This window comes from Branchiostoma belcheri, unplaced genomic scaffold (assembly GCF_001625305.1).
Source record: "Branchiostoma belcheri isolate BF01 breed outbred unplaced genomic scaffold, Haploidv18h27 scaffold91, whole genome shotgun sequence".
Taxonomy (NCBI): domain Eukaryota; kingdom Metazoa; phylum Chordata; class Leptocardii; order Amphioxiformes; family Branchiostomatidae; genus Branchiostoma; species Branchiostoma belcheri.
In genome coordinates this window covers 36,955-64,371 of record NW_017804587.1, presented here as the reverse complement: position 1 = coordinate 64,371, position 27,417 = coordinate 36,955, and the positions used below count along the sequence as shown (strand labels likewise).

Genomic DNA, 27,417 nt, shown 5'->3' with positions numbered 1-27,417 from the left:
TGTGTACCTTCAAGCCAACCTGTGGCTGGGGCTTTCCTCCAGCACAGGATGCAAAGTTACCACTGATGAATGAAGAAGGTCCATTAACAGTAGAGCCATGGATTCACATAGACTTTGAGAACGCAAGCCTGTAGACTATTGCTGCGTACATGTTTGTAGAAAGATCTTACAATGTGGTCACTCCAATGAAACAGCTGTACACTTGCTTACTTGCTACACTTGCTTACTTGCTACACTACTTCCTACACTGCCCACTGTACACTGATGAACGTATTGACATGTTATTATCTCTAACTAACATCCTGCCATTTGACACAAACAACGTCACCGACAACACTTTATGTTCAACCATTCTCAGGGGTAACACCTCACTGTCGTTTGTCAACAACTGTAAAATATTTGATGTGGTTTTCAACTTTATTTTGGAGACAGGACGTTTTGTTTGATTTAGTTGACTGATTTTGATTTGTACACCAGCTCATTATGTACCCTTGTCATTTGTTATTATTATTAATTTTGTTTTATTGTTTCCTTTTATGTGTGAGGAGAGGGCTGAGATAAGTTTAATAACTTTTTGCCCAATCCTCGAAAAATAAATGTGAATAAAATAAAACAAAGATCATACTAAGTAGACAAAACGTAGTGAAGAAGACTTATCTCTGTACTACATCTGTCTGTGCTTGTTACCTTTCAGTCTCTGAAAGGCTACAAGTTCGTTGACAGTTGTTTTCATTTGTGCAGCTGTAGGATGCATGATACGTGTAGTCTGGACAAGAAACCCATTTGCCAACAAGAGTATATGGTAACTTAATGCGTGCTGTAGATGCAAGCCTTCAGCAAGACATCTGGGAACTTATGCGCAATTTTTATCCATTGATACATGAAAAATATTCCCTCAGGTAGTTATACACTGTTTCCATTACTCAATTTCAATAGGAAAATAGGTTTGGTCAACACTTGTGGTTGAATGTGTATGCAAATTAAAATTTAGATAAGTATACAGCTTTGCATTTTCATTGTTGCAAGCAAGTTTCCGTATTGAGTTGTTTACTCAAGATAATAAGAAAGAGAACGGCATTCAGTGTCTTCTAACTGCAATATGATTTCATTCTGAATATTCCTACAACATTCCAACCGTGTTCGCATCCTTTTAGTTTCATTCAAAGAGAACCAAAATGGGCCTTATTTTGAATGCACCCGAATTTTAAGTTCGAATAGCCAACAGTATACAATAAATTTGCGTTCAGTCCCTAGGATTTTACCTGCAGAGTGAATATGATCACATACTAGCTAGTATCCAGCACGGAGTAGGAAAGTTGGTGCGTGGGCGCGAGTGTGTTCACGCGCGTACCGCCAAATATCGATCTAGGGCAATAATATGACCTGTCGGATGGCAGCCACGTTAGTAATATTGATATTTTCTGCCTCTTCAATAACAGAACCCTGCCTAAAACAACAGAGTCGTGTTTTGGGTCGCTATTCTCGGTACAAAGAAAACAGCACATCCGTCAATTAGAGACGAAAACAATTTTATGGACCCCGAGGTCCATGTCCTGTACTCGTGTTAATGACCCTAGCTATAGAAGCTTTATATAACTGGGCAATACGAGGTAATTGTACAACACTAGACATTTATATTACGGGGCTAATTGTTACTCCCGTGGCCTAGTCTCCACCAGACTTCTTTTGCGGGGTGAATAACTCGTAGAAATCGGCCTAAAGGGTATTAATTGGGCAATGGAGCTTCTCTGGCCGGCTACCTTCTCTGGCCAATTAATACCCTTTTTAGGCCGATTTCTACGATTTATTCACCCCGCAAAAGAAGTCTGGTGGAGACTACCCGTGGCCAATGGATACTTTCTTGCCACCGTAGGATCTGCTTGGAGATTGCATGCGAAGAACTTAGTGCTAAACACATGACTGAACTTTGATAACACCTAGGTACGTGGCTGATTCCGTCAGTGATATAACCTTTCACTTAGATCTGAGTAAGCATGTGGTAGAACGTCATTCATCTGAGGTTATTGCACTCATGTCCACGTGGCACCAGAGCCGTCCGTACCTCCTAGAGGAGACGTCAGCAGTTGCCATGGATACCTCCAATTTTGGACACGGCGGTAAACGAGAGCTGGGACCCTATTGGCTACCTCCACCCACACACACCTCTCCCCCGCTTTGGATAAAGTCCTGGTAGAAAGTGAGATTTGCCCAGAACAGACCTGAGACCGGAGGACAACTGACACAGCCCAGACAACTGGTCAACCGTCCCCAATTGTATCCACCGACTCCTCAGTCCCGGTTAAACTAACATTTGACGGCACGAATTGTGTCATACTAAAGTTAAATTTTTTCACAGTCAGTCCAACAACGTACAGCGAAGGGATATCCATGGTGAGTTGTAATTTCTTTCTCATGTTGATAGTTGTGCATGTGCTTAACTTGGTGTTAAGTTTCTTTGCTTCTTTGACTTGGTGCTTAAATTTTACAAAGTGCGAGTAGTCATTGTCGATCTGCATGGAAAGGTTCACCTATCATCTAGCCTTGCAAACTTTTATCACAAAGTTCATGGGCCTTCATTTAGTTTCTCATATCGCCCAAAATCTGCCGCCCAGTCCCCGGAAAAAAGACGGGCCCCGTACCTAGGCGCACGCCTTGGGCCTTCACTCAGTTTAACAAATCTCCCAAGATCTGCCGCCCAATGAACTCTAGGCTCCCTTGAAGTTAATAGGCCAACTAAAACCTAGGCGCACGCAAGACTACCGTGGGCAAGAGTGATCGTGTGTCTTCATTCTGTTTTTTGGCTCTCCCATGCGCCAAGACCTGCCGCTCAGTCAACTTGAGTCTCCATTGTAAAATACAGGCCGACTTAAACCTGGGTGCGCGCTTGACTACCGCGGTCGTCCCCCAGTTTCTCCCAGTCAACTTCAGTCTCCCTGGAGGGAGACAGATCCAGAAAACCTGGGCCAGAAAACAGAAAAGAAAACGTCCAGCAAAAACTGAGGGCGCGCTGGGCTAGGTTGTGCCTTCACCAGATTTTTAGGGTCTCCCAAGATCTGCCACCCAAGCAACTTCAGTCTCTAAAGAAGAAGGCCAAATAAAACAACGGCGTGCGCTAGACTACCGTGAGTCTTCACCCGTTTTCTCGTTCTTGTCTTGATCCACCGACCAGTGAACTCGACTAGACTCCCTGAAAGAAAATGGGCCCAATTGAACCTAGGCGAGAACAAAACTACCATGAGACTTCATTCAGTTTCTTGGCTCTCCCATGCCAAGACCTGCCGCTCAGTCAAGTCTCCATTGAAAAAGACAGGCCGAGTAAAACCTGAGCGCGCGCTCGACTACCGCGGGCTTCCCCCAGTTCCTTGGGTCTCTCATGTCGCCCACTCAACGTCAGACTTAGCCTCTACCAGGCACCGCGGATCGCTGGAAAAATAGTAGAAATTGGCTCCAAGTTGGGTCGCAAATTGGAGCTTCTATGGCCCGGGATCTTGTCTGGTATACTATGCCTTTATTTCGGCCAGTCAGTCTACTATTTTTCCAGCGATCCGCGGTGCCTGGTAGAGTGGGTCGCAAATTGGAGCTTCTATGGCCCTGGATCTTCTCTGGTATACTATGCCTTTATTTCGGCCAGTTTCTACTATTTTTCCAGCGATCCGCGGAGCCTGGTAGAGGCTACGTCAGACTCCCTGGAAGAAAATAGGCCCCAAAACCATAACACCAGCCAGGCGCGCGCAAATTTACTGTGGGCCTTCATTCAGTTTCTTGGGTCTCCGTCTTCCAAGATCTGCGGCCCCGTCAACTTTAGTCTCCTTCGAAAAGGCAGGCCAAATAAAACCGAGGGCGTGTTTATATAGACTACCGTGGTTGAGTTTATTTTATTTTATTCACATTTATTTTCCGAGGATGAGGCAAAAAGTTATAAAACTTATCTCAGCCCTCTCCTCACACATAAAAGGTTGAGTTTCTAGGGTCTCCAAGATCTACCGCCCAGTCAACTCTAGTCTCTAAAGAAGAAAACATGGTCGCGCGCTAGACCACCGTGGGCATTCACACAAGATCTGCGCATGCTGCTCTGCCAACTTTGGTCTCTTTAGAGGAAAAAAACAGGCCGAGTAAAACCGAGAGTGGGGATTTTGTGTGTCAGAATTGTTGTGTGAAATTTTGTGTAAGTTATATTTAAAAAATAACCATTGACATATAAACGTCTACCGATCGGCGGATCGGGTCTACCATGGATAAAGTTGCTTTTGAATCCCATGCAGCAGAGAAAATGTTTATATCATGATCAGACCCGAGTGTAATTCGAGCCATCAAGCCACTCCCCTTGTGGATCGATATTGCAAAATGAATGCTTAATTCTATGAATATGTAATCTCCAAGCAGATCCCTCTCGGTGGCAAAAAGACAGTATCAAATTGGCCAGACAGTATCCATTAGCCAGAGAAGGTCCGCGGCCACCGACGGTGGGGGTCAGGACAAAAAAAATGGCCATATATAAAAATGTATCGATCATTTCCACCACAACCTCTGCTTGGAGAGTAATGAATATGTATATTTTTTATGGATATTTACACTGTCCCTGACATCTTGTGACCTGTAAACAGGATGCTTCTACCGGATCTTGGCGGCAATGCCAGCAAACGCACCCCCAAGATTTCCACAGACTCTCAGGCCATAACATTGATCTTATCTCCCTTTTAGTACCGCATGGTATTTTTTTTTGGTATGAAATAAAAGGCAAATAACAGGCGCATGGTGTTTATTCTTAACTTAGGCCACACCAATTTAATTTGTTGGTTCTCGGATTTTTTCAGAAAAAATATGAAGCGACAGGGCGAAATAAAAATAAAAACAGGTCTAGGCATCCTATTATAGCCTTAAATGCTACGGAATGAGCCATGAAGTCAACACAAAAGGCTGGGTTAAAATTTAAACATTGAATTTTGAACTTTTAACCAAACCACTGCAATGATAGATGGGAAAACTGTAACAACTAGGAAGAAAAGGACTTTCCTCAACTGTTGGGGGCAAAACATGAGCATTTTTCAGTTGATTCAGGACCAGAATCAATTTTTTTTTTGCAAATCAGAAAAAAACGAAGAGGCAAATCCGAGAACCAACAAATTAAATTGGTGTGGCCTTATGAGAGATAATATTGTGATATGACTGGTCTCTATGCTGATATTCCAGATGGAGAGGCAATTTCTCTTCTGCCTGGTGCTTTTGGCAATACCAGCACTGACAGTCCAACAAGGTCTGATTCCTATACATACATTAGCATATACATGTACTGTATTTATGATAACATGGGGTCGGGGGATTTTGTTTTCTCTCCTGTTTTTTTCGTTCCTAACTTTTTATCTCCAACATTGTTCACATCTTCTTAGCTAAAGCTGTGAGGTTTTCATTTTTATGCCAGATGGTATGCAATTAATCATTGGGGTGGATTCCTCTATGCTCGGTGTTTGTGGGGTTTTTTTTCTAAACTGTCAAAGTGTGTTATTTCTAGCTCCAAATGCATATTTTAGCCTTCCGTACAACTGTAACAGTGGGGCTCAAGCGCACTAACAAACAAAGTCCATTGGGTCCCGATCTTTTGCAGTAGCGGTTCGTGCGTTGCTTTGTAAGCTGAGCTGGGTTCGGCGCGGGTTCGATCCCCGGCGCCCCTGGTCGGGAGTCAGGGGTTTTCCTGGTTCAACTCGTTCCACAGTGATAGTTGGAAATTGATAGCAAGGTGGTACAATTGTGTTTGTTTCAGCGTGCCCGGATGGGTATGACGAGGTGGACGGAAGGTGTTTCTTCATCTCCAACGTGGAGAGAAGCTTCGAACAGGCAAAGTACGACTGTATGTACAGAGGAGGTGGCTCGCTGGTCACCATCGATAACGCCGAAGACAGGGAAGACGCAATGGAGGGAAGTAGCGGACCTGTACCGTGAGTTTCGCCATGTCCTTGTTATATTTATAATATTTTCTTAATGTCTACTTTCACATGATGAACAAATCATGTTGTTGTAAATGGTACAGAAAACATACTGGGGAAACCAAAAATGTGCACGGCTTATCGAGAATTTCGTTCTTTTTTTTTTTACAGATACTGGGTCAGTCAGGAAAGTCTAGATGTGGATTTCAACAGCGATGCTGCGTAGGGGACAAATTTACTTTGTGTTTAATCATACTTCATTGAGCTTTCCTTGGGGCTTTCTCTCATTGAGGCTTTTGTATATTAAGAAACTACTGTTTGACAATGTGTTTTCTTTCCAGGGATTTGAACTGTTACATCTGTGAAGCCCCTCCGGGTAAGTCTGCGTTTTAGGAGCGACGAGGAGGCAATAATGTATTGTCCGTTCGTATTCGTACGATCTGTACCTGTTCGATTTGTCTCAAAAAGAAAGGCTACATTTTATATTACTAATGGTGATTCACCTTGAATATCAATTTGAAATGTATTTTACATGTTGTCACTAGTACATTGTAAGGTTAGAACAAATACACCTCACCTATGTCATACAATTACAGAGTTGCATTATTAATTAACCTTTATGACTGGGTGAAGCACATTGTTTTAAAATCATCTCTTTTTGTCCTAGTATGCCTTACGCCACCTCCTCAACCCATCGGTAAGCTACATTCTCTCTCCATGATCATCACACCAAAGCTGACTTGTTTATAAATAATCCTACATTTCTCTAATTTGGTTTGCTTTTCCTTGTTCACTACTTCCCGCGAAGTTAAACTCTGCATGTAGCTGATATACATGCATGATTAACCAATTGATGGCAAACTCTCTATTATACTGTGTTCTCAATTTAGTGTTTCATTTATTTACATGCATTATCCAACATATTTCTTTGATTAATTGATTTTGATTTAAATTGTTATGCTAAGTAAGGACAGCTTTTACATAAGCATAAGCTTTCGGCTTCTCTTGCATTGTTATACCTCATTCATATTTTCCTTGTTATGTATTTATCATTTTTTAAATTGAAATAGATGAATAAATAGAAATGAAATACAGTTGTGCTTTGAAGACATGTGTTAACAAAGACATGATAATTTAAGCCCCTGTCATTAGCCCCTGACATGCTACGGTCACACATTTTGCATTGGTAATTATTAGCTCTTTTGCTCAGGAAGAAGTGACGCAGTTTTGGGCTCCCTGGCAAAAGGTATGAGGTCGGAACTCTAATTGTGTACGTTTCAGACTTTGATTACGGAGCTGCAGTTCAGGCGTTCAACGATTTCTCTTCACTCCTGAGCATGTACGAGAGCATAGAGCTTTCGTTGGACACCTTCATGGATGATCTGGGTCTGTACCAAGACTATGACGGCACCCCACTCGCCAACTTGCCCAATCTCGGTAACATGGAAATCATGCCCGAGCAGTGGGCTCTCACCTACAGCCAGGTCCGGGGCGTCATCACCAGACTGTCCCTACCAGAAACCGCCAACTTTGACCCGAGTGTTGGGTTACCAGGTATGTTTCATGTCCGTACCGTAGCCAGGATTTTGAATGGGAGGCGGGGTGGTTCTTCCCACTGTCTGAGGATGATAAAAGGAAATATCAGTCATAACTTTTTATTCAATGACATTTAATAGTGAGCAATTTTCCTAGGATCCCACCCCACTGGTGATCGATACAAATCCATCTTTTAAAGAAAAATCTTGGACCTTTTTTTTAAGATTAAAAAGTGGATCTTTGAGCCTTCCGAACCCCACGAACCCTCCCCTGGCTACGTGTTTAATTGCCAGCATCAGTGATGGAACATTTTGTTCAAGCAATATCAGAGTGCAGCATGTACTAGTATATGGTGATATTTGCTTAAAAGATGGTCGAGGGCAAATACCTAATGGAATGTAGTATAGACTAAGTTGTAGGAATGATATATTATTCAATTATGTACATAAAAATGAGCTCTCCCCAAATCTGTCAACATAGGCAGATAATTTGGGGAAAACTAATATATGCATTATGGACGGTCATAAGTAGATGACTTGAAGTTATGATATCAATTTGATAAATCGTAAAGGTGATTGTACATAATAATGATAATTGTGACGATATCGGGAAACCCCTTAACAACATTGACAGATTTACGCAAATCTACCGTGCTGGTATTCCAAACTTGCAAACAACTGTTTTATGATCAATGAAAATCTGGAACTGTTACAATCTTTTTTTACTCTCCTGGCCTGCTGACCTGGTTGTGTTCCTGAAGTGTTTTTTTCTCTTTCATTTGAAGCCGAGCTGTCAAGCTCCATCATGCCTGTTCTCCAACAGAACCTCGGGTTGTTCTACAGTCGGCACCTGTCAAACCTGGAAACGAGTTATGCCAACTCGCGCAACGACGTGGTGTTTGATGAAGCCACCTACGGACCGAACGCCGTCTGCCCCTACCCCCCGCGCACAGACCTGGGGGGTGGATTCGCCCTAGAGCGCTTCGGGCCCACCCCTTGCCGTATCTCCCGTGAGTTCGAAGTCACAGACCCGGTCACAGCCAGAATCATAGGCATTCTTGTTGGCACTGACATTATCTATTATAGTGATGGGTCTGTTGTCGTTGCGACAACCATCCTCATTGTAAGTCGCAGATAAATAAATGGCCACAGACCCGACATAAAGGATTAACAGACACAAGCGGACCATGTCAATTTGGGGGGGGGGTATACAAATGTATCTGCAAGCTCAGTTCAACAGGAACGTCTGTTACAAAATCAACCAAAAAATGAAATCAACAAGATTAACCAAACATAACGTTGTTAAACTTCAATAGAGACCAAGAAAGAAAGAAAGAAACACCTTATAAGTTATAGGCCTGTAACTGAATGGCCATACATATACATGTAGTGCCAAACTGCAAATGGGTGCCAATGGTTGATAACTGCTAAAGCTCAAATTGAAATTGTTTACCCAAAGCAATGGGGACTAAAGCCTACACTCATACAAATTGATGTGAAAATATACAAAAACATACTCCAAAAGAACTCTCAAATGCTGGACTACCCCTTTGTGATGACCTACTCGTAAATTATGTGAGCCAATGGGTTCGGGAAAATCACTGGAGATCAATGTCAAATTTTCGCCCAAGTAAAGGTTTCTCGTTTCCAGGGAATCAAATTTCTAAGAATACAACTCCTATGAGGCAAGCATTTTCAAACACACTGCTAATTCCAGTAGGCTATGGTACTGTGGAATTGTGGATATTGTGTTTGCAACTGGACCAACTTAATTTCAAGGATTCCCCTCAATGTATCTCCACAAGTATAACTATAATTATGGCTTTGACTTTGTGAACTGCGCTACCTGCTACTGCTGCCAATTGTACTCAAGAAATTAAAACAGATAGTAGGCAAACTAAAGAAACACTTACTAATAGGGTTTTCCTTTTTCCTTTGAATTTCACACATCATGACCACATATACATTTGTAATACCATACTTGCTGCTGTAATGCATGTGAACATTTCACATGGACATGTGATGATAGTAAAACATAAAACTGTGCTAGCAAAAGATACACCACTGCCTTATATGGTCATTAAAGCAATTCACTGTAACCTGGACACTAACTAAATCAAACTTGAAGGGAGATGATGTGCACAGTCTTCAGTTGTTCAACACTTGCCTTATCACTGTCATTCAAAACTAACATTACCAAGAATCTGTAATTTCATCTATATCTGTATCTGTATAGCCGGTATAACCTACCTTTATTGCTACATTTAAGTTAGACATTGTGCAAGAATATAAGAAATATACATAGACAAATGTATGTATCTTGGCTTAAGCTAATGTATAATATTTTGCGCATTAAACAGCAATTGCAAGTAAATTCTATGGAGAACATCCTCCGCAGGCTCCAAATCTAATGCGAAGTGGCAAAACAAAAAGTGGGCAAAAAAAATTCCTACATTTTCAAATTTTCACATCATAAACCTTGTTAAACAAGGAATGATACCTGTATTGTGCTAAGTTTACTGCCAACTATCATAACAAAACAGCATCCATTTCCACTGAAACAACTTTGAAAAACAAGAGTTGTCAATCATTGTACAAATGGTTTTGATTCAGTGGGACCATCACATATACACAGCCACCATCACATATAAAAGGAAATTGGAGTACATGTACATCACTGCATCAAAGTAAAAGACAAAACCAAAATCAGGCAAAACTTAATGCACAGGCTGACGTCTTCCATAAAAATTACTTGCTGTGGCCTCATAATAATATTAAAATTAATAACCTTAATTGATTAAAATAAATATGTAAGGTTAATTATTTATGATAAATCATAAGGAAAATAATGACAAGTATAGTGAAGTATATCAGAAAGTAAGGGATGCAAGCCAAGGTGAAATATGATAATGAAGTAAGATATAAATATAGTTATGTAATCTAACACCATAATGATAGAACAATGACAAGTATAGTGAAGAATATTGGAAAGTAACGGTTTCAAGATGAAATATAATTATAATGCAGTTATATATATATATGAAGAGGAACAATGAACACTAGAAATTACTTACGATAATGTAATGAACTTATGATAATATAATGAACTTATGGTGATGGTCTATTTAAGTTATATTTGCTTGCATGCTGCAGCTTGCTGCTTTTTGGGAACTTGCTTCTATCCTCAATAAAGATATAGAAATGTAATTATATCGCATGTCATTCTTTTGTACCGATTCAGTGATTGGTACAATGATCAGGGGAACTTATCTCAGTTACATTTACCTTCTTTTTGCTCTTCTTCTTCTCCAAACAAATAACGTCAATGGCCTTGACCAGATATCTGTCACCATGGTTCTGCTACGAGGAGTGATGCAGGCCAAGATTGTTTTAAGAATACCCAAAAATTCGTAACCTTATTGTACCACAAATATGACGGCCCAAACCAGAGATCAGTTTCATAAAGGATCATCATCATCATCATGTCGGGAGTTCCCGGTCCCAAACCCTCTCCCGCCAGTCCACTTTGTCCGTCATGGCACTCGCCAGGTACTCCTTCGGAAGACCCACATCAGCAGCCAGCAGGTCTATATACGTCATACGTGGACGCCCAGGTTTAGCATGCCCTTGTTTGGGCTCCCACAGCCAGGATCAGTTCACTAGCTAGCTCAGCCTTATTTCATAAAGGATATCTCTGCCTCATCTCAAACACTTTCTGGCAATGTCCACTCCAATACGCTTCGGTGTCCATGGAGTTTGGTGACTCGACGCACGTTGACTCGGTTGCGGAAGGGGCAGACGGTGTTCAGTTCCTTCAAGAAGTTTCGCATCTTCATCCCGCTGACGCTACGGACCTCAGACATCTTGGGCACGTCCTTAGGACTGAGAACAGTGTAGGAGGACTCGGGACACTTGTGAGCCAGCAGGGCAGCACGGAGATAGTGCTTGAACACGCCCCAGTTGTCAAAATAGTCTGCTGCCGACGCCAGTCCTGTGCCGAGCAAGATAGTCATCATATCGGCACGCCCGCTGACCCAGTCTGGTCGGTCTGGCTCGTGCCGGAGGTCTTCTACGGCGCTGCTGAATAACTGCATGGTCAACGGGGGATCATGTTGGGGTGGGGTCACTTCTCCGGGAAAATACATGGACCAGTTGATAAACTCCGTGATGATGACAGATTTAGGGTTGTCTTTCCTTAACAGAGGACGAAGCTTCTCCAGAAGAACGGGGTAGTTGATGTAGTCGCTGATGTTGCTGGTAAAGATTCGATCAAACTGAACCTCCACAGGAAGGTGCCCCTGTACATTCAGACAGTCATCTAGAATCACATGGCAGGACACGCGGCCTTGGTTGAAAAGGCCGGCAAATTTCCTTTCAACGTCATCGATGTAGTGAGAGTACATCTTCATGAGATCTTTTCCAGGATTTTGCGCTTTTACTTCAAGATAGTCCCAATCAGAGAAGGGCATTGCGTCATCGTTGATGCCTGCTGCAATCTCTCCAACGTGTTGGGCGACAGCCGGCAATCTTTGATCGGTCCTCAAGACTGCGTCGTGCGCAGGGTTCCAGGCAGCCAGAGTGGCATTGTCACGGCAGGCACGTTTGCGTCTTGGGTCTGACTTGGAAAGGAGAATCCCGGTCTTGAACCAATTTTCTGCCGATTCCCGATGGCGGCGTGGGATGTTTCGCAGATACAGACGCACACCTTCCCTGGCCATCTCGTAGGTAAGTTGAAGCTGTTCTTGTGGACTTTTCTGCATGTTTCTTTCTCCGGTCAGAAGGGATAGCCACAGATGAAACACAGGCCGAATCTTAACCCAGTGCTCTGCTGATATGGTCACTCTACCTCCACATAGCGTGTTTGTATCATCGGGCAGTGACAGGAGTTCCGCCAGACACTCCTGAGCCATCGTCGCCTCTTCTTCCGTGATCTTTACTGAGTACCAAATCTGTGTCAGATTTTTGGCGACCTTCTCTTCTCCTTGGTATTTCCACAGGATGTGCAGGAACAACACGTTCCTGGCCAATACCTGGGAGTTACTATCATTCAGAACAAAATGGATACTCCCTTCAAACGACGGCTTCAGTCCGGCAACTGTGGTCATGACGTTTCGAAGGTTGCCGACGCCTGCCAACAGAATGGCCATTTTGTCGGGATACTCGCCCTCATTCTGGTCTATCTTGATTAAGTCCTGAGCATGGGAGTTCCCCCAATAGTAGGGAAAGCTGCTCATGTTCTGTACTTGACCAAATACTCTTTGAAGTACTCTGGCAACATTCACTATTTTCTCTCGAGTTTCGTTGCAGGATTGTTTGTGGCGACTCCAGTCAGCTCTCTGACAGGTTGCATTGCAGTACCAGATCCTCTCACAGTTTGCACACGTCTTGGTGTCTCCTGCAACCGTTGAGCAAACTGAACATGTGTGCTTTATGGCACAATTGGTGCACTCCACCTGTTGTGGGAGCAAAAGCTCAGCATTATCAACTGAAATTATGTCTTAAAAACAGTTGATGCTACTAGTGAGCAACAACTGTTAGTCACACTGAATATGGCAATCAGCGCTACTGAGTCTGTGTCTGCGACATACGACTAATCATCAAAGGCTAGCTAAACGAAGTGGAATAAATCATATGCGGTGAACTTGAAACAAATACTTAGCCTCCATCAGGCCTTTCTACGGGAATACGGATCGTAGAATTCGGCAAAAAAGAGAGTAAAATTGCCCAAGGGAGAACGGCCGCGGGGAGGTAGTTTTTTTTCCTCCGTCAAACCTACAAGGCGGCCAAACTCCCCTGGCAAATATTCTCCTATATATAGCCAGCGTAGTTAGTCTGACAAATACTGACCTCATGACGAATCTTGTCTCTCTCCTGACATGCCGAGCTGCAGTACAGCGCCAGCTCGCAGGCGGCGCACTTCGTCCCACCCGGGCGACCGCAGCGCCAACATGCTCCAAACCTACTATCCATCTGGGGAAAAACAAAGTTTGTAAAATCAACGGTTGCACCAGCATCCGCCTTTACGTTTTCACTTCACAGCATAGCTCAAAGGACAAAATGACATAAGACGTCGCGAAACCGGTCGTGTGGCAGACTGAATAAAAGTTTCTAAACGGGAACTATGCGGCTTCAGATGTCTTACTGAGGGACGACTGATGTGCAAGATGTCGGTTAGCTGAGGAATGAATCCCCTCGAATTTATACTACAAATGCCATAACGTTATAATTACCAAAACAGGTCTGTGATTTCAGTATTATGTTATATAAATAAGTAAAGTTACACATGCAAACTGCAAGAGCCTGGTTTGTTCGATTTGTCACTTACAGGTGCATTAACTAATACCTAGTCCATATACTGCGATGTTATTTGTCCAATGGCAACCACTACATGCATGACTTGTTAAGGTAGTAAAATGGAAGGTTGGAATAAATTGCGTTCACAGGCCGATTCACAGGCCGATACCCCAACATGTCTATCTGCTAGATTGTCCCTGCAAACAGGTTTGACAGAAAATCCCAAGAGTTGAGGAAATAATGTCCCAAATTTAAGTAAACAGGTCAGTTAAAAGTCGACTTGCACCCTTCAACTATGTTTACAGTACCTGGGCTCTCCAGACCGCGACTTGACGACACCTGTACACTCAATGTCGAGCTACCGCATGGCAAAGGAACGATGTATCCTGCTGTCGCGGCAAAAAGGGCCACTTTGTACAAAGAAACCAAGACATACACTGCAAAGTGTGCAAAGGCGCCTTGCCCACAGCGTTAACAAGCAGAAATGCTTCAGTTGTTTTGCATTGCGCACCTTGGTATAGTAACGCGAGAATTCGAAGGTCACGTGCTAGGCGTGGTTTCAAAAGCTTGTTTTGTTCCTGGTCGCTCATTGCAACACATACTACTCTAAGTGTAAACATGACATTACAGTGCAAAAGCGCCGACTATCGGTTGTGTCTAAACATGCAATTGAAGTCGAATGCATCATCACATTTCCCAACATATTCAAAATTCACATCGCTGGTAGCTTCTGGTGCAAGTAGTGTGTGATTGCCATAGAACCTAAATATCTTTTTATGCTGTATGTGTATGATACTGAACATGAAATGCAGATTGTGATAGCACTGACTCCGATCAGAGTTTCTATTGACAAAGACCTACTCTGATCTGGATCTCTACCGATAGAATCACTTTTTTTTACTAGACTGGAGACTCTCCCCAGATACATGTATATATAATATATCCGTGGATCAGGTATTCGTTATGATCACACTGCCCTATAAAGCGATAATGTTGTTTCTATGATGTATATGTTAAATGATGATTACCTGCATCCCCCTGGAAAGACAGTATCAACTTGGCCAGGCAGTATCAAATACACTATATGGTAACTCCAGTGGCCAATTTGACAGTCCCCTGCCCCTGAATGAATCTGCTTGGAGATACTGATAACCTTATGTTGTATGAATAATGAACCACAAAAATGAAAGCCACACCGCACATGAGCTAAACAAGGTCTGTATTTTACATCTATCTCCTAGTATAGAAATTGAAAGTACATGTACAAGCTTTACATGTATACAAGCAAGGGAAAACTTGGATCCTGGACTCCAGGAAGGTTCATAGATTTACACTCTTTCCCAAGACTTAATTCACTTTGAGCAATTTTTGTTATACTTAAGCAGCGTTGTTATTTATATCATACACAGCTAAGATCTTATACTACCAGAAAATATACCTTTGTCCAGAAGAAAGTTGCTTTTTCTTTGACCCAGCAAGAGCAAACAGAATGTTTGTAAGCAACACGTGTACGATGTAGAGTCATTGTCAAGTAAGAACAGAAAGTCAATCTGGCAACATTTCTGGAAACAAAAATGCTTGCTTGTATTATTCTGAGGCTGCATTCATAAACAGGCACTGAGCAAAGACATTGGAGCAACTTTTCTTTTTTTCTTTACAGACTTGTCTTTGACCATTGACTGTTCTGAACTCTGTGGCAATTTTCATCTTCTATTTCTTCTGCTATGTCTGAAGGGGGGGGGGCACAGGCCCTGCTAGTTCATAAATAAATTATTGCAAGTTTCACATGATGCAACAAAATAGGACAGGAAAATACTGTGTTTTGTTGAATCTTTGTCTCCTTCAGCAAAGTTTGGCACTGCCAAACTGATAAACAACAAAATTTGTGTATGCCATGACACACCAAAACCTGTGCACAGAATATTGAGGACACACCTAAATCTGTGTATGCCATGACACACCCAAAACTGTGCACAGTATATTGATGACACTGCTAAATCTGTGCACATTGCCACATGCCAATACAAGAGTACAGAAGTGACAATGGCACAAAAATACACTTGTACATCAAAATTTCTGCACAAAATCAGTTTGAAGCAGCCTGAACTTTGTGAGCAGAGCGTTTTGTAGAGCTGACTTTAGAAAGCAGATAACCTTCTGCAATTCAATAATACAAAATCCATGTGATGTTCCCGAAACATGTAGATACTACATTCAGTAACCTGTCTTCACAGTAGACATACTGATACTTGGTATAAAGCCATTGGTTTCCAATTTGATAAACTTCAGAAGTTCGACAAATATCAATTTCTAACCATTCCGATGTCAAGGCTTTATAATCAGCACTTAGCAACTCTTCAGAGATAGGCCTGTATTGTTCTGTTTTTGGCAACACAGAAGACAATGTTTCATTGTGGCTAAAATTTCTGTTAAAACGATTCAAGTTGGAGTTCAGCTTTGTGATAGCATCACGGCAACATGCTGTATAAAAACTCTTCTGCGTCGTTTAAGAACCAGGAAGCTGATTATCCAGTCCAAGATAACTTCTTTCCCGTCTCCAGTGTGATCTGAAGACATCCACACATTTCCTTGTCACTAGACATTGCCCATCTGTGCATGACACATACACTGTACAGACCATTGAAGTCTTTTTCTATAGCACAAGTCACGGAGTGGCATTCCCTTTTCCAGCTGCAATGGGTTGTTTCCAATGTTCTTGGCTTTCCGTAGTGTTTCTTTACTTGGCTTGACTAGAGCAGCATTTTCCACCATTGCAGCCTCTCCTGAACCAACAGTCTTGTAAGAACGTGTGCTTTATACAGTGTTTCTTCTTGTCTCAGCTTCCCACTGTGTCACAGACCTGTTTGCATGGAAGCTTTGTCATTGTCGCTTTCCCAAGAGCAGCCTTTCCCAACCTGTCCTTACAGCTTGACGTTAACCAGATGGCATGTACAAAATAATTCTTCTCTTAGGCCACACCAATTTGATTTTTTGGTTCTCAGATTTTGTACTGACAGTCTTGAAAGAATGTGTACGGTGTTTCTCTTGGTCTCAGCTTCTCACCGTGTCATAGACCTGTTTGCGTGGAAGCTGTGTCTTTGTCACCGACGGACAACCAAGACATGTGTCTTTGTCGCTTTTCCTAGAGCAGCTTTCCTCTGCCTGTCCTCACAGCTTCACATTAACCAGTCAGTCTCCTTAAGAATCATTCCTTGAAGCTGGGACAGTTCTGTTTTTCTTCTGCAGCTTGCCGGGTCTTGTAGCAGGTGTAGACAGAGACATACATAATAAATGTTACCACATTTCGTCATAAAAGCCGTGGGAAGGTTTTATTCATCTCCTTCCCCGTTTGTTGCACACGAGTTTGTCAAGTCTTTATATGAGGATATTTTATTTTAGCTACAGCGAGGATCTTCATATAACTCTGGGCATCTCGCAGATTTCACATTTGTCTAGCTGTGGGTGGTTGAGGAAGGTACAGGCTCGACAGTTCCACTGCGGACCCTCCGCCTCCTCTGGGGCTGCGCTGGGGTTGGGCGCTTCTGTGGGGAGAAGAGAAGCTGTCAGCTGTATGCAAAAAAAAAAAAATCTTCTCTCAAACCCTGAAGGTAAGGTTTACATGATATGGCTACAAAAATTCAGTAAGTTGCTTCTTGGATTGGTCCTGCTCATATAAGAGAATTGCTCCATGCACAAGCACAAAAAGTCTGCAAGGTTTCATGATATGGCCATAAAAATCTCAAGATAAGTACCTCTTCAGTCATGATCTCAATAAAAAAGCATGAATTCAAGAAATAACTGACTAATTTGGTCTGGTCTACATAAGAAATGATATCACATGCTAAGGTAGCAGTATCAATGTATCGAAGAGAGCTATCCATGGCATGTACATGTTATGATCACATTCAGGAAGCAACAAGCATGTTAAAAGGCAGAGGAAAGCTGTAGAAGCTTCACACGGTCACACTGCACAGGCAAGCTGGCCCTAAGGAAAGGACAGGCTGAGGAAAAAAACAGTTGAAACACATAGAGAAAACATTGCAGCTGCCTGGGATGACTGATCAAGTGAGTGTGTATGTGTGTGTGTGTGTGGACTCCTGGAGGTGTTACATGCAAAATTAGTCATCTCTGCTAGAGCTCCCAAATACTGCTGAAAATGAAAAAAAAAATTGTTTTGCTTTTGTTTTAAACCTGATTGTACAAAAGGTTTATGACAGTAGCTTTTAAGGCCAATCATAAAGTCAGCTTGGAAAAGGTTATTTTAGATCCTTGTTTACAGTATGTTCTGCCATAGCCTTCCTAAAAAGTTTATGATAAAAATGAATGATGACTAGTTTCGAAAGTGACAGAGAAACCTGAGCCTAGTGAAATGATTTCCATGATGATAAATCCTGAGCTGAATGGTTCTCTGGAGTCAGAGGTGTATGGCTACAAGCTGTCTGTGAGGAGACAATGAGAGACTGTGGGAGGTTGTAGTACTGTTGTAGTACACAAGCTCTCAGGGAGCCCAGCGGTGTGAGATTGTGTAGGCTAACTGTAGTGTCAGCCTGATAATGATTGTGTGGGCTAGCTGCCATAGTACCTGCTGAATAGTTCACCATCTGCCAACCCCCCTCCCCCTCCCTTTCTGTCACACCACCTTCAGCTGCCGTGGAGCTGGACAGGTTTCCTGAGAGAGAGCAGAAAAGTCACTTCAGCCACCAGTTAGTCAGGAAGAACACCAACCACTAGAGACACATTGGCATCTAAACATTCCTTGCTATACTCCTAGCATGAAAATTTCACACACCAATAAACATGTAGCAGCACGTAGGCAGAACGTACTGTGCCTGCGCGAAACCCTGATTTTTAACGTTTTTTGTTGGATGTTTGGTTAATGTTGCATGAACTTTCATCAGAATTTTGCCTGTTGCAGACGACATCTTTTCAAACACAACATTTTCAAAAATAACCTTATGTACGCGAATACAACCTTATATAAGACCTTCTGCCGAAGTGCTGTGCACAATATATTAAGGGTTTTGGGCAGGTGAAGTATGTTTTGCCAATGTACTGCACCTGCGCAAAAACCCATAATGCATTGTGCAGACCACTTCGGCAGAAGGTCTTATATAAGGTCACATTCGCATATATAGGTTTAACACTCCGTTTGTAGTTTCCTAATGTTGTGTAGGAGAAGATATCGTCTGCAACAGGCAAAATTCTGATGACCAAAATTGACCAAAAAATCCAATGAAAACCGTGAAAAATGGGGATTTCGCGAAGTCGCAGTACGTTATGGCAGACACCAAATGACATCAGAGTCACATGACTGTAGCCAGCCAATGAGAGGTACTCACGTCTATGCTGTGAGGCGGCGCTAGGCGGGGGGACCGGACCCAGCTGTCCCGTGGCGCCCAGGTTAGCGTAGAAGTTCGGCACGTCCACCGGGTCGGATACTGGAACAAACAAAGGTCAACTTTTTATTATTTACCAGTTCATTTATTCTTGCTCTACTACATGATACTTGTGTGAAGTTATGTACAAAGCATTTGGCATATTCCTGACATTTATGTGTCAGGAAAAATAAGAAACCTCTGCTGTGATACTTGCAGCTGATTAATTGAAGTTAGCTACAGAATTTGGGTTCATTTATTTCATGTTGTGCATCATTCTTTATTTCATGTTTTTTCTGTGCACCGAAGGCTTTTGGTTAAATGTACCAGTGCAACAATTCTCAAAAATGAATCTCCAGCCCTGCTTCTTTGGTGGAAGTAAAAAGGGAAAGGGGTCTCGATCAAAGCTCACCAAAGAGTTATTCTTCCACTGGTTACAACAGAGAAGACAGCTGGGATTTGAACTCCCAACCTACACAGACTGCTGAGGTAAAAAGGCAGTGACATACCGTAGTATCTACTCTGCTGTAGCAGGTCAGTCTCCTTTGTCATACAGTCTATCTCTATCTGCAGCTGCCTGTTGTGTTCCCGCTTACGCACTATCTCTTCTACCTGTAGGGGGAGACAACAGAACAATCTAAATCACATAATATCCCACTTTCGCAAGATCTCTTCTACCTGTGGAGGGACAGAAGACAACAGAACTCAATGACAATCCTCTCTTTACATTAGTCGTTACATAGCAGAAAATGTTAAAACATTTGGTGGCATCAACCAATAGTTTTGGTTGTGGCAACATGAGTTTTCTAAAGTGGACTGTGTCACCATTATGTCTATATTTGGTGAAAGAAAATGGGAGGGGAGGAAGGAGAAAGCTTGAGGGGCTGTGAGGTAAATGTTTATGACAATTGTGTTCATCTTTAATTCTGTATGTAAAAAACAAAAAGAAGTGGTGGAATAAGATGTGCCATTTTTATTCCAACTAGGGTTTGAACCTCAACCTCCTGATGCAAACACTCAATCCCTTGGCCATTGCACCAGTTGTATTTCATCCCTTACCGTGGGACATTTGGAGGTCGCGTTGCGTTTTCTGCGGTCCTGAAGGTCACGTTCCATCTCGTCGACCTCTACTCTGACCTGCGCGAGTCTCTGCTTCTCCCCGTTCCAGTCCTTCTTCAACTTCTCCATCCGCGCCCGCTGGTGAAGCAGCAACGCTGGGGGAGGGGGGGAACAAGAAATTAGAGGTTTTCAAACTTCCAGGGAGTATTTTGGATTTACATTACATCCTAGAGTAGAGTAGAGTAGAGTCTATAGTTGCCTTTGGTAGGATGTCCAGTTAGGACCTGGCTCACTGGTGCAGCAGCAACGCTGGGGGGAAAACAAGAATTTAGAAAGGCAACATTTGCAAAGCAACTGCATAATGTTTACCTTCACATTGGTCTAGCCTTGGCCTAACAAACTACTGCTCTTTTTATTCTATATGTGGCGATCAGCACCTCCAACTCGAAGTTCTTTATCCACAACCACTTGTTTAAAAGTGTACTGTGGAGGCTCACTCTTGCAGTCCTCGGCTTCCCTATTTCCCCTCTAAATTCTGCTGGCTCCCTGTCAGATTCTGGGACCTGCAAGTTCACACCATTTTTTTGACCTGTCAACCTTCCCACACCCACATTCTCTCAGTTTACTCTAGCACACACAAACCCACAGACTACCTACCCAAAACAATACTTCTGTACCAAAAAAGGGAAAATAGAGACCAAGGAACAAATAAATAAGGTATTTGTTATGCCCAAGATCCAACAATCCTTACCTTGCTCATGTGCATAGTTGTCACTACTCAATCATTGTCAGACTGAGAACTGTCCGTTTGGTAGACATAAGTGTTAAAGGAACCCTGAGCTCCTATCTGAAGTCCTTACCTTGTTCGTATGCATAGTTGTCATTACTAGTCCTTACCTTGTTCGTATGCATAGTTGTCATTACTAGTGCTGGGCCTCTGTCCACGGTCTCTGCTCTCTGCTGACGACAGGCTGCTATGGCTGGATGCTGGGGAGATGACGGGGAGAATCGGGGGCGGGGGTGTGCCCGTTTCCGACCTTAGCTCCTCCGGGTGCTCGGGTGTGAGCAGGTTGGGCTGGCTGGGTGTTTTTGTTGGCGTGGGTGTGGAGTTGTTGGAGGTTGGTGTTGTGACAGACATGGCTGGTCGGCCTGGGGAGGAGTAGGTGGAGTGTGTGGGGACGTGGAGGGGCTGGGTGAACACTAAGGAGCTTCGGGGTGAGTCGTGAGTTTTGTTGGGCGGCTGTGGGGGGTGGTAGCCGCCGTGCGGGGGGAGGTTGAGGCTGGAATACTGGTGGTTCTGTGAGGAGAGCGAGCGCTGGTAGGGGCCGTGGTGGCGGGGCTGCCCACCCTGCCCGGGAGGGGTGTACTGGTGCGGCGGCGTCGCCCCGTGACCCCACCCTGACCTCCCTGGGCTGGGGCTCTGGCTGCGTGGCGAATGTTTGGGCGACCAGTGGGCGTCTAAGTGCCCGCCGCGCGGGGAGTCCGTTCTGTGGTACGGGCTGTGCGCCCTTGGAAACATTTGACCTTGACCTCCGTGCATTTGACCTTGACCTCCGTGCATTTGACCTTGACCCCCGTGCATTTGACCTTGACCTCCGTGCCACGCCTGCTGTTGCTGCTGCTGTTGTTGAAAGTTCCACGGCGGCAGCTGAGGAGCGTGGGAAGGTGACCCCTGACCTGAACTCTCGCTCCCGCCGGACATCCTGCGGTCGTACATGGGGTTATACCCCGGCGGGGTCACCTGAGGCCACTGACCCGACATGAACTGTCCTTGCTGAGGTCCTTGCGAGTACGGCTGGTAAAACCCCGGCACCACCGGAAGGGGCTGCCCCTGGGGGGAGGTGAAGACCCCGCCGTACTGCCCCTGGGGGGAGGGGAAGGACCCCTGCGGAGGGTACCCCTGGGGTGGGGACATCATCTGGTAGGGGAGCTGTGGGAAGTACATGTATTGTTGCTGAGGGGAGGTGAGCTGCTGGTACATGGGGGGGAAGGGGGAGTTGGTCTGGCTGCGGGATTGTCTCTGTTCCTGGGGGGAGGGGGTGTGCATCTGTGAGGGGGGCGGGGAGTGAACCTGGGGCGGGGTCTGAGGGGTCTGGGGGGAGATCTGTTGCTGGTTTCCCGGGGGAGGGGGTGTTGGAGCAGGGCTAGGCGTACTTCTCCCCGACGACTGTCCATATCCAGGCGGCATAGTCCCACCGACATAATGGTTCCCTCCTTGTCCGAACTGTGCCGCGTACATCTGAACCGTTGGGCCGTATCTCTGTACGTGCTGTGGCGATCTCATCGACGCTAAAAACGGATTTTGCCCCACCGGTAAAACTGGCGCCGTGTGAACATCCTCGTGGTAAGTCCCGTGCTGGTTCGCGCCACTAGGTAGAAACGCGGGGGTGCTCGCGCAATGGTGTAACCCGTGTCTGTGGTCGTCTGGTGGTTGTTTCCCGCCGATGTTGAGCTGTTTCATGTGGTTGCTCATCATGTCGTTTTCCCCCGCCGCCGCTGTCTGGAAGTCTCCGTACAGATACTTCCCACTCTCCTGCTGCAGCTCCTGGCAGCACAGCTCGAAGTTACTCCCGTTCTGAAAGGGAAAAGGAAAATTTCAATATACAGTCAAAACTGCCAAGGAAAAACACTCAGGGGACTGATGTGGACAGGTGGTCACTATAGTATAGACAGGAAAAATTATCTAAGGGACCAAAAAAATTTGCCAGGTGGTCCTTATGTGCAGGTGATAACTTGTACAGGTTTGACTGCATTTTGTGTTTTGCCCGACTAGCCAGAATTTGGCTAGTAAGTTTAAACCTGGAAATCATGGGCTAAAACCAACCAAGTAATCCATCTCATAATAAAGTTTTGTTAACATCACTACTTTTCCATGTGGCTATATATTTTTATTTCAACCCTATATCACTATTGTTATGGATAAAGTTTATTGAAATAGTCTAAACAAACAAAAGAAACAGATACCTTTCTCATGACGTCCACCACCACGTTCTGCGGCACCTCCTGGAATCGTCGGCACAGCTCCTCGAACATGCGCATGTTGCCATGGCTACCGGCCACGCCCTGCGCCATGGCGACGGCTGCTGGGAGTTAACACTGGAGAGGTGTCCTGAGGTCGTTCACCTCGCCGGAAACTGTCTCATCACAAACCGCTGGGCTGGGGACTCTCAGCTGCAACTGGGGGAAAGGCACAACATGTAGATATGTGAATATTGTACATTTGGGAATGCATCTATAGCAGCGACACCTGTGCTGCAGTGCAATGTGAACCAGTCAGAATTGCCCTGAGGAAGGTGACAGACAGTCACCGAAACGTCGGCTAAATAAAAGACTTGGTTGTGTAAAAAGAGTCTCTTTACTCAGTGTCTTACCAACCTTATGACAGTGAGTATTCATGGAAGAAAAGGCACAAAAGATGAAGGAAAGAAAGGCTACTTATTTAAGTTGTGGTTTATATGAAGCTACAAGTCCATTGCCAGTAGTTGTGACGTATCACATATGGCTGGGTAATAGTTAGATATATTAGTAGACACTTGGAGAAACTAGAAATAATACAAACCACATACACACAAACATGGAAACACACAGACACACACACACAGACACACACACACACACACACACCTACACACACACACACACACACACACACACACACACACACACACACACACACACACACACACACACACACACACACACACACACACACACACACACACACACACACACACACACACACACACACACACACCTACACACACACACACACACACACACACCTACACACACACACACACACACCTACACAAATAGCCTGGATGTCAGACTCTTTCTAGAACCTACACGTGCAATAGAGGCAAGCTCCTTGGTTCCAGGGTCAATGTGCCTACAGTGTACGTAGTAGCTAGTCAGTGACTCGAAGTATTCCTGAAATCTCAGGAGGAAGTGACACAAAACTAGGCGTTGTCTGCCACAGATACAAGTTTTTTCCTGTCACCTTCGAGACACAGAAGACACAAATATAAACAGACTCCATGACTCAGAGACCTTCTACCAACACGTCAAGGATCACCTGTTCAGGCAGGGACTGTGTGACTGTAGTTTCCTGATAGTGCTAACACTGAGTCATATGTAAAAGGTAAGGGGGCAGGAATCTGTCTTTATACATGACGGTGCCTTAATGTTGTATGGGTCAAACATCACAGAACAGCAGTGACAACAGTCCTGACAACAACAGACCACCATGAAGTGAGGATGACTGTGCCTCAGGTTTCGGCTCAAAACCATTCTTTATTCATGAGCATCTTAGTCAGTAGATCAGCCTGCAGGCTGCTTTGTCATTGAGGTCATGAGGGAAAAGGTAAGGGACAGACAAAGTATAGACAAAAGTTTCATTTTTGCTGCACTGTTACACCACATATTATGCCCTGTTTGTGTTTGAAATGTCAACGAATGCAACAGTAGTTGTATCTTTGTTTGAACCTTTGTTTATGCATGAGAAGTTAAAATCAGCCTGCAGGTCACTTTTTCATAGAGGCCATGACTGTTTTGGGATAAGGTAAGGTTACATCTCCGTACTAAGTCACCCATGAATTTAACTCGGTGTTTCCTAAACTTATAAAAGGTAAAATCAGTTGATGGTGACTGTCGGGTGTTTGCAAAGGACCAATCAGACTTACTTATATCAGTTATAAGTAAATATAAGTTACTAAGAGTTGACCTGAGTGTTTGGGTTAAGTAAGGTAAGGTTACATCTCTATAGTAAGTCACCCATGAATTAAACTTGGTGTTTCCTAAACTTATAAAAGGTAAAATCAGTTGATGGTGACCGTAAGGTGTTTGCAAAGGACCAATCAGCAGTTAAAATTAAAAGTGGACCTGCCTCATTGTCCAAACAAGGAAAAACCTGCCAGACGACATCACTTCCTGCCACACCCACACATCTACAAAGTACACACCTTCCAACATGACACCAAATAAGGTCATGTTCCATACCGCCAACTCCATATATGGAAATCAAATCTGTATGACACCAGACACCCTAGGGTAAGTGTTTTTTCAAACCAATAGCTTGATACTGAATATTGTTTGGGCAGGACTAATATACATAACAAGCAACTCTAGACAAAGGCTTCAATTATCCAAAAGTCTACCAATAATTTGAAATACTTTTGACACCAGTATTAATTTCTTTGAGTTCATGTCACACCTTGACACTTTGGCTGTCATTCCCATACAAATAAAAAGAATGCTGACCTTTCATCAGTAGACACTACACTTATACAGATGTGACATGAAAGTTAATGAGTGATAAAGACATATTTCTGGGGTAATAATTTGGACTGTATATGGTGTCTGTGGTGAATGAAATCGATATTGTTTCTGCTGTGGGAACTGTTGAAACAACCCCATTCAAAAATCCTACATAGAGGTTTCATAGTGGTTTTCTGCATGAAGTTTTGCCAAAAAAATATCATGTACTCGTAGGACATGGGCAACTTTTGACATGAAGACTTATTTTACATCCCTACTGTGCTGTAATGATGCTATCTCTGTCGTTAAGCTAGCACATCCAGTTAATGACCACATACAGTAACATTCATGTTACGTAACAAGTGGTTATGCTGCTTTTGATATTAGGCCATGTTGATTTGATTATATGGATGACATCCTCCGGGAACCCCAAAACTGATGCGCGCGTGCGAATAAAAAAAAAGTTTTGCAAAAAAAAAAAGTTGCTTTCACTATGAAATCTACGTGGTCATGAAGGTTGAACAAATGGCACAGAATATGTTATGGTGAATAATCTACTCTTCGAATTCATTTCTTTACATATTTTTGTCTTTTTTCCTTTGATTTTGGCATTCTACGACATTGGTATCGTTTCTAAATGTTTTCCTTGCAACTTATGGTATATTTTTGCTCATTTAGCAACTGTTTTGCACGATTTACAGTATGGTTGAAAACTTTTTTTTTTTGGAAATGGCCGAAAATTCATGCGCGCGTGGATGTTATCCATATAATCAAATCAACATGGCCTTAGATGGTTGGTGGGTAGACACTATCGGAGCGGACGTGAACTAAACAAGAGTTTACCCTGGCCAATATGTATGTTTATCTGTATGTTTCCATTAGGCCACAGCAAGTAATTTTTATGGATGACATCAGCGCGCGCATTAATTTTCGCCTGATTTTGGAAAAAAAAAAACATGAAATTTTGTTGCCTTCTGACAGGGGTCAACATGTGGAAAATGGGCAAGATGTCTGTTGCCATGCCGGAAGGTGGATGGCAAATAACTGAAGAGAGGAGACAAGAAAAGGCCTCGATTTAACGTTTTGTTTCTTACTTTGATGCAGTGATATGTTATGCTGGCTGTGTATATGTGATGTTCCCACTGAATCAAAACCATTTGTACAATGATTGAGTCAAAATTTTAAAATGTAGGAACCTTGTTTTTTTCGGCCCGCCTTGTTTTTTTCGCCCGCTTGCATTAGATTTGGAGTCTGTTGAGGATGTTATCCATAAAATTTACTTGCTGTGGCCTTACTCAAAGGTTAAATGCACAGCTGATTAAAACTAAAAAAAGTCTTTTAACTCTTGCTGTTCTGCCCGTTCTCCCCTGCACCAGTACCCGGTAGAGGTTCTCCAGAGATGGTCCTGTAAGACGGAGCCTGTCCAGGAGTCTGCAGCGAGACTACTCAACATGACCCTGCACTGGGTCAGGAGTATCCCGACATTCCTAACACTCTCTAGTCATGACCAGGTGGGTTTGTTTGTTTGTTTGTCTGTTTGTTTTCTTTATTTGGATCTACATTATTGTAACACAAATTTCACGCTATTGGCAATAGGCGGTGGAAGGATAGGGTTGGGCACTGCCTTCCAGTGCCGTGCTCTGGACACGGTAGATAACAACCTACAGTGTCCCGTACGGCCTCAAAAAGGGCCATGGGACTACCTTTATCATTGACTAAATAAACCCAACAGTGTGCCATGTGCCTCCCCGTGTAGCACCTCCTCCTGCAGAGTAGCTGGCCGGAGATGTTCCTGTTGGGGCTGGCTCAGTGGGCGCTCCCGATGGACCCCAAACAACTGGCGGTGGAGGCAGGTGAGAGAGTACATCTGATGCGTTCTTAAAGGGGCAGTATGTAACATTTTACACCAAAATTGTATTTAGTCTAATTGAAAAACCGTCATGTGATTGTCACTTATTTCCGCTTTGAAAATTTCTG

General features: G+C 43.6%; 3 protein-coding genes across 6 annotated transcripts in view; 1 reads left to right on the top strand and 2 right to left on the bottom strand.

The window, feature by feature from the left end:
• The first annotated feature begins 2,325 nt into the window (after nt 1–2,325).
• Nucleotides 2,326–8,982, top strand: LOC109488065. Its single transcript, XM_019792218.1, has 8 exons — nt 2,326–2,391; nt 5,191–5,254; nt 5,759–5,933; nt 6,093–6,143; nt 6,263–6,297; nt 6,589–6,618; nt 7,203–7,475; nt 8,242–8,982. Exons 1-8 carry the CDS (start codon nt 2,389–2,391, stop codon nt 8,592–8,594), a joined length of 984 nt encoding a protein of 327 aa, XP_019647777.1. The 5' UTR covers nt 2,326–2,388; the 3' UTR covers nt 8,595–8,982.
• A 2,158-nt stretch (nt 8,983–11,140) lies between these two features.
• Nucleotides 11,141–13,426, bottom strand: LOC109488060. Its single transcript, XM_019792209.1, has 2 exons — nt 13,304–13,426; nt 11,141–12,909 (listed from the first exon to the last, which is right to left on the bottom strand). Exons 1-2 carry the CDS (start codon nt 13,424–13,426, stop codon nt 11,161–11,163), a joined length of 1,872 nt encoding a protein of 623 aa, XP_019647768.1. The 3' UTR covers nt 11,141–11,160.
• Nucleotides 13,427–14,954: 1,528 nt separating this feature from the next.
• The window catches only part of LOC109488122 (TGF-beta-activated kinase 1 and MAP3K7-binding protein 3-like), a 14,263-nt gene continuing 1,800 nt past the window's right edge, over nt 14,955–27,417 (bottom strand). For 2 of the 4 annotated variants that reach the window (XM_019792284.1, XM_019792285.1), the window contains exons 2-8: nt 23,149–23,361; nt 21,082–22,759; nt 20,185–20,339; nt 19,635–19,737; nt 19,090–19,188; nt 18,333–18,419; nt 14,955–17,292 (exon numbers count right to left, since the gene is read on the bottom strand). In XM_019792284.1, the coding sequence (XP_019647843.1) occupies nt 17,165–17,292; nt 18,333–18,419; nt 19,090–19,188; nt 19,635–19,737; nt 20,185–20,339; nt 21,082–22,759; nt 23,149–23,256 (2,358 nt within the window). In that variant the 5' untranslated portion in view covers nt 23,257–23,361 and the 3' untranslated portion in view covers nt 14,955–17,164. The remainder of the gene's footprint in view (nt 17,293–18,332; nt 18,420–19,089; nt 19,189–19,634; nt 19,738–20,184; nt 20,340–21,081; nt 22,760–23,148; nt 23,362–27,417) is intronic. The other 2 variants (XM_019792286.1, XM_019792287.1) reach the window with 2 other exon arrangements.

Coding starts and splice junctions, on each gene's coding strand:
- LOC109488065 (XM_019792218.1), top strand. Junction 5,934..6,092: donor GGAAGTAGCGGACCTGTACC/GTGAGTTTCGCC, acceptor TTTTTTTTACAG/ATACTGGGTCAGTCAGGAAA. Junction 6,619..7,202: donor GCCACCTCCTCAACCCATCG/GTAAGCTACATT, acceptor TGTACGTTTCAG/ACTTTGATTACGGAGCTGCA.
- LOC109488060 (XM_019792209.1), bottom strand. CDS start 13,426: ATGGATAGTAGGTTTGGAGCATGTTGGCGCTGCGGTCGCCCGGGTGGG. Junction 12,910..13,303: donor GAGACAAGATTCGTCATGAG/GTCAGTATTTGT, acceptor CTCCCACAACAG/GTGGAGTGCACCAATTGTGC.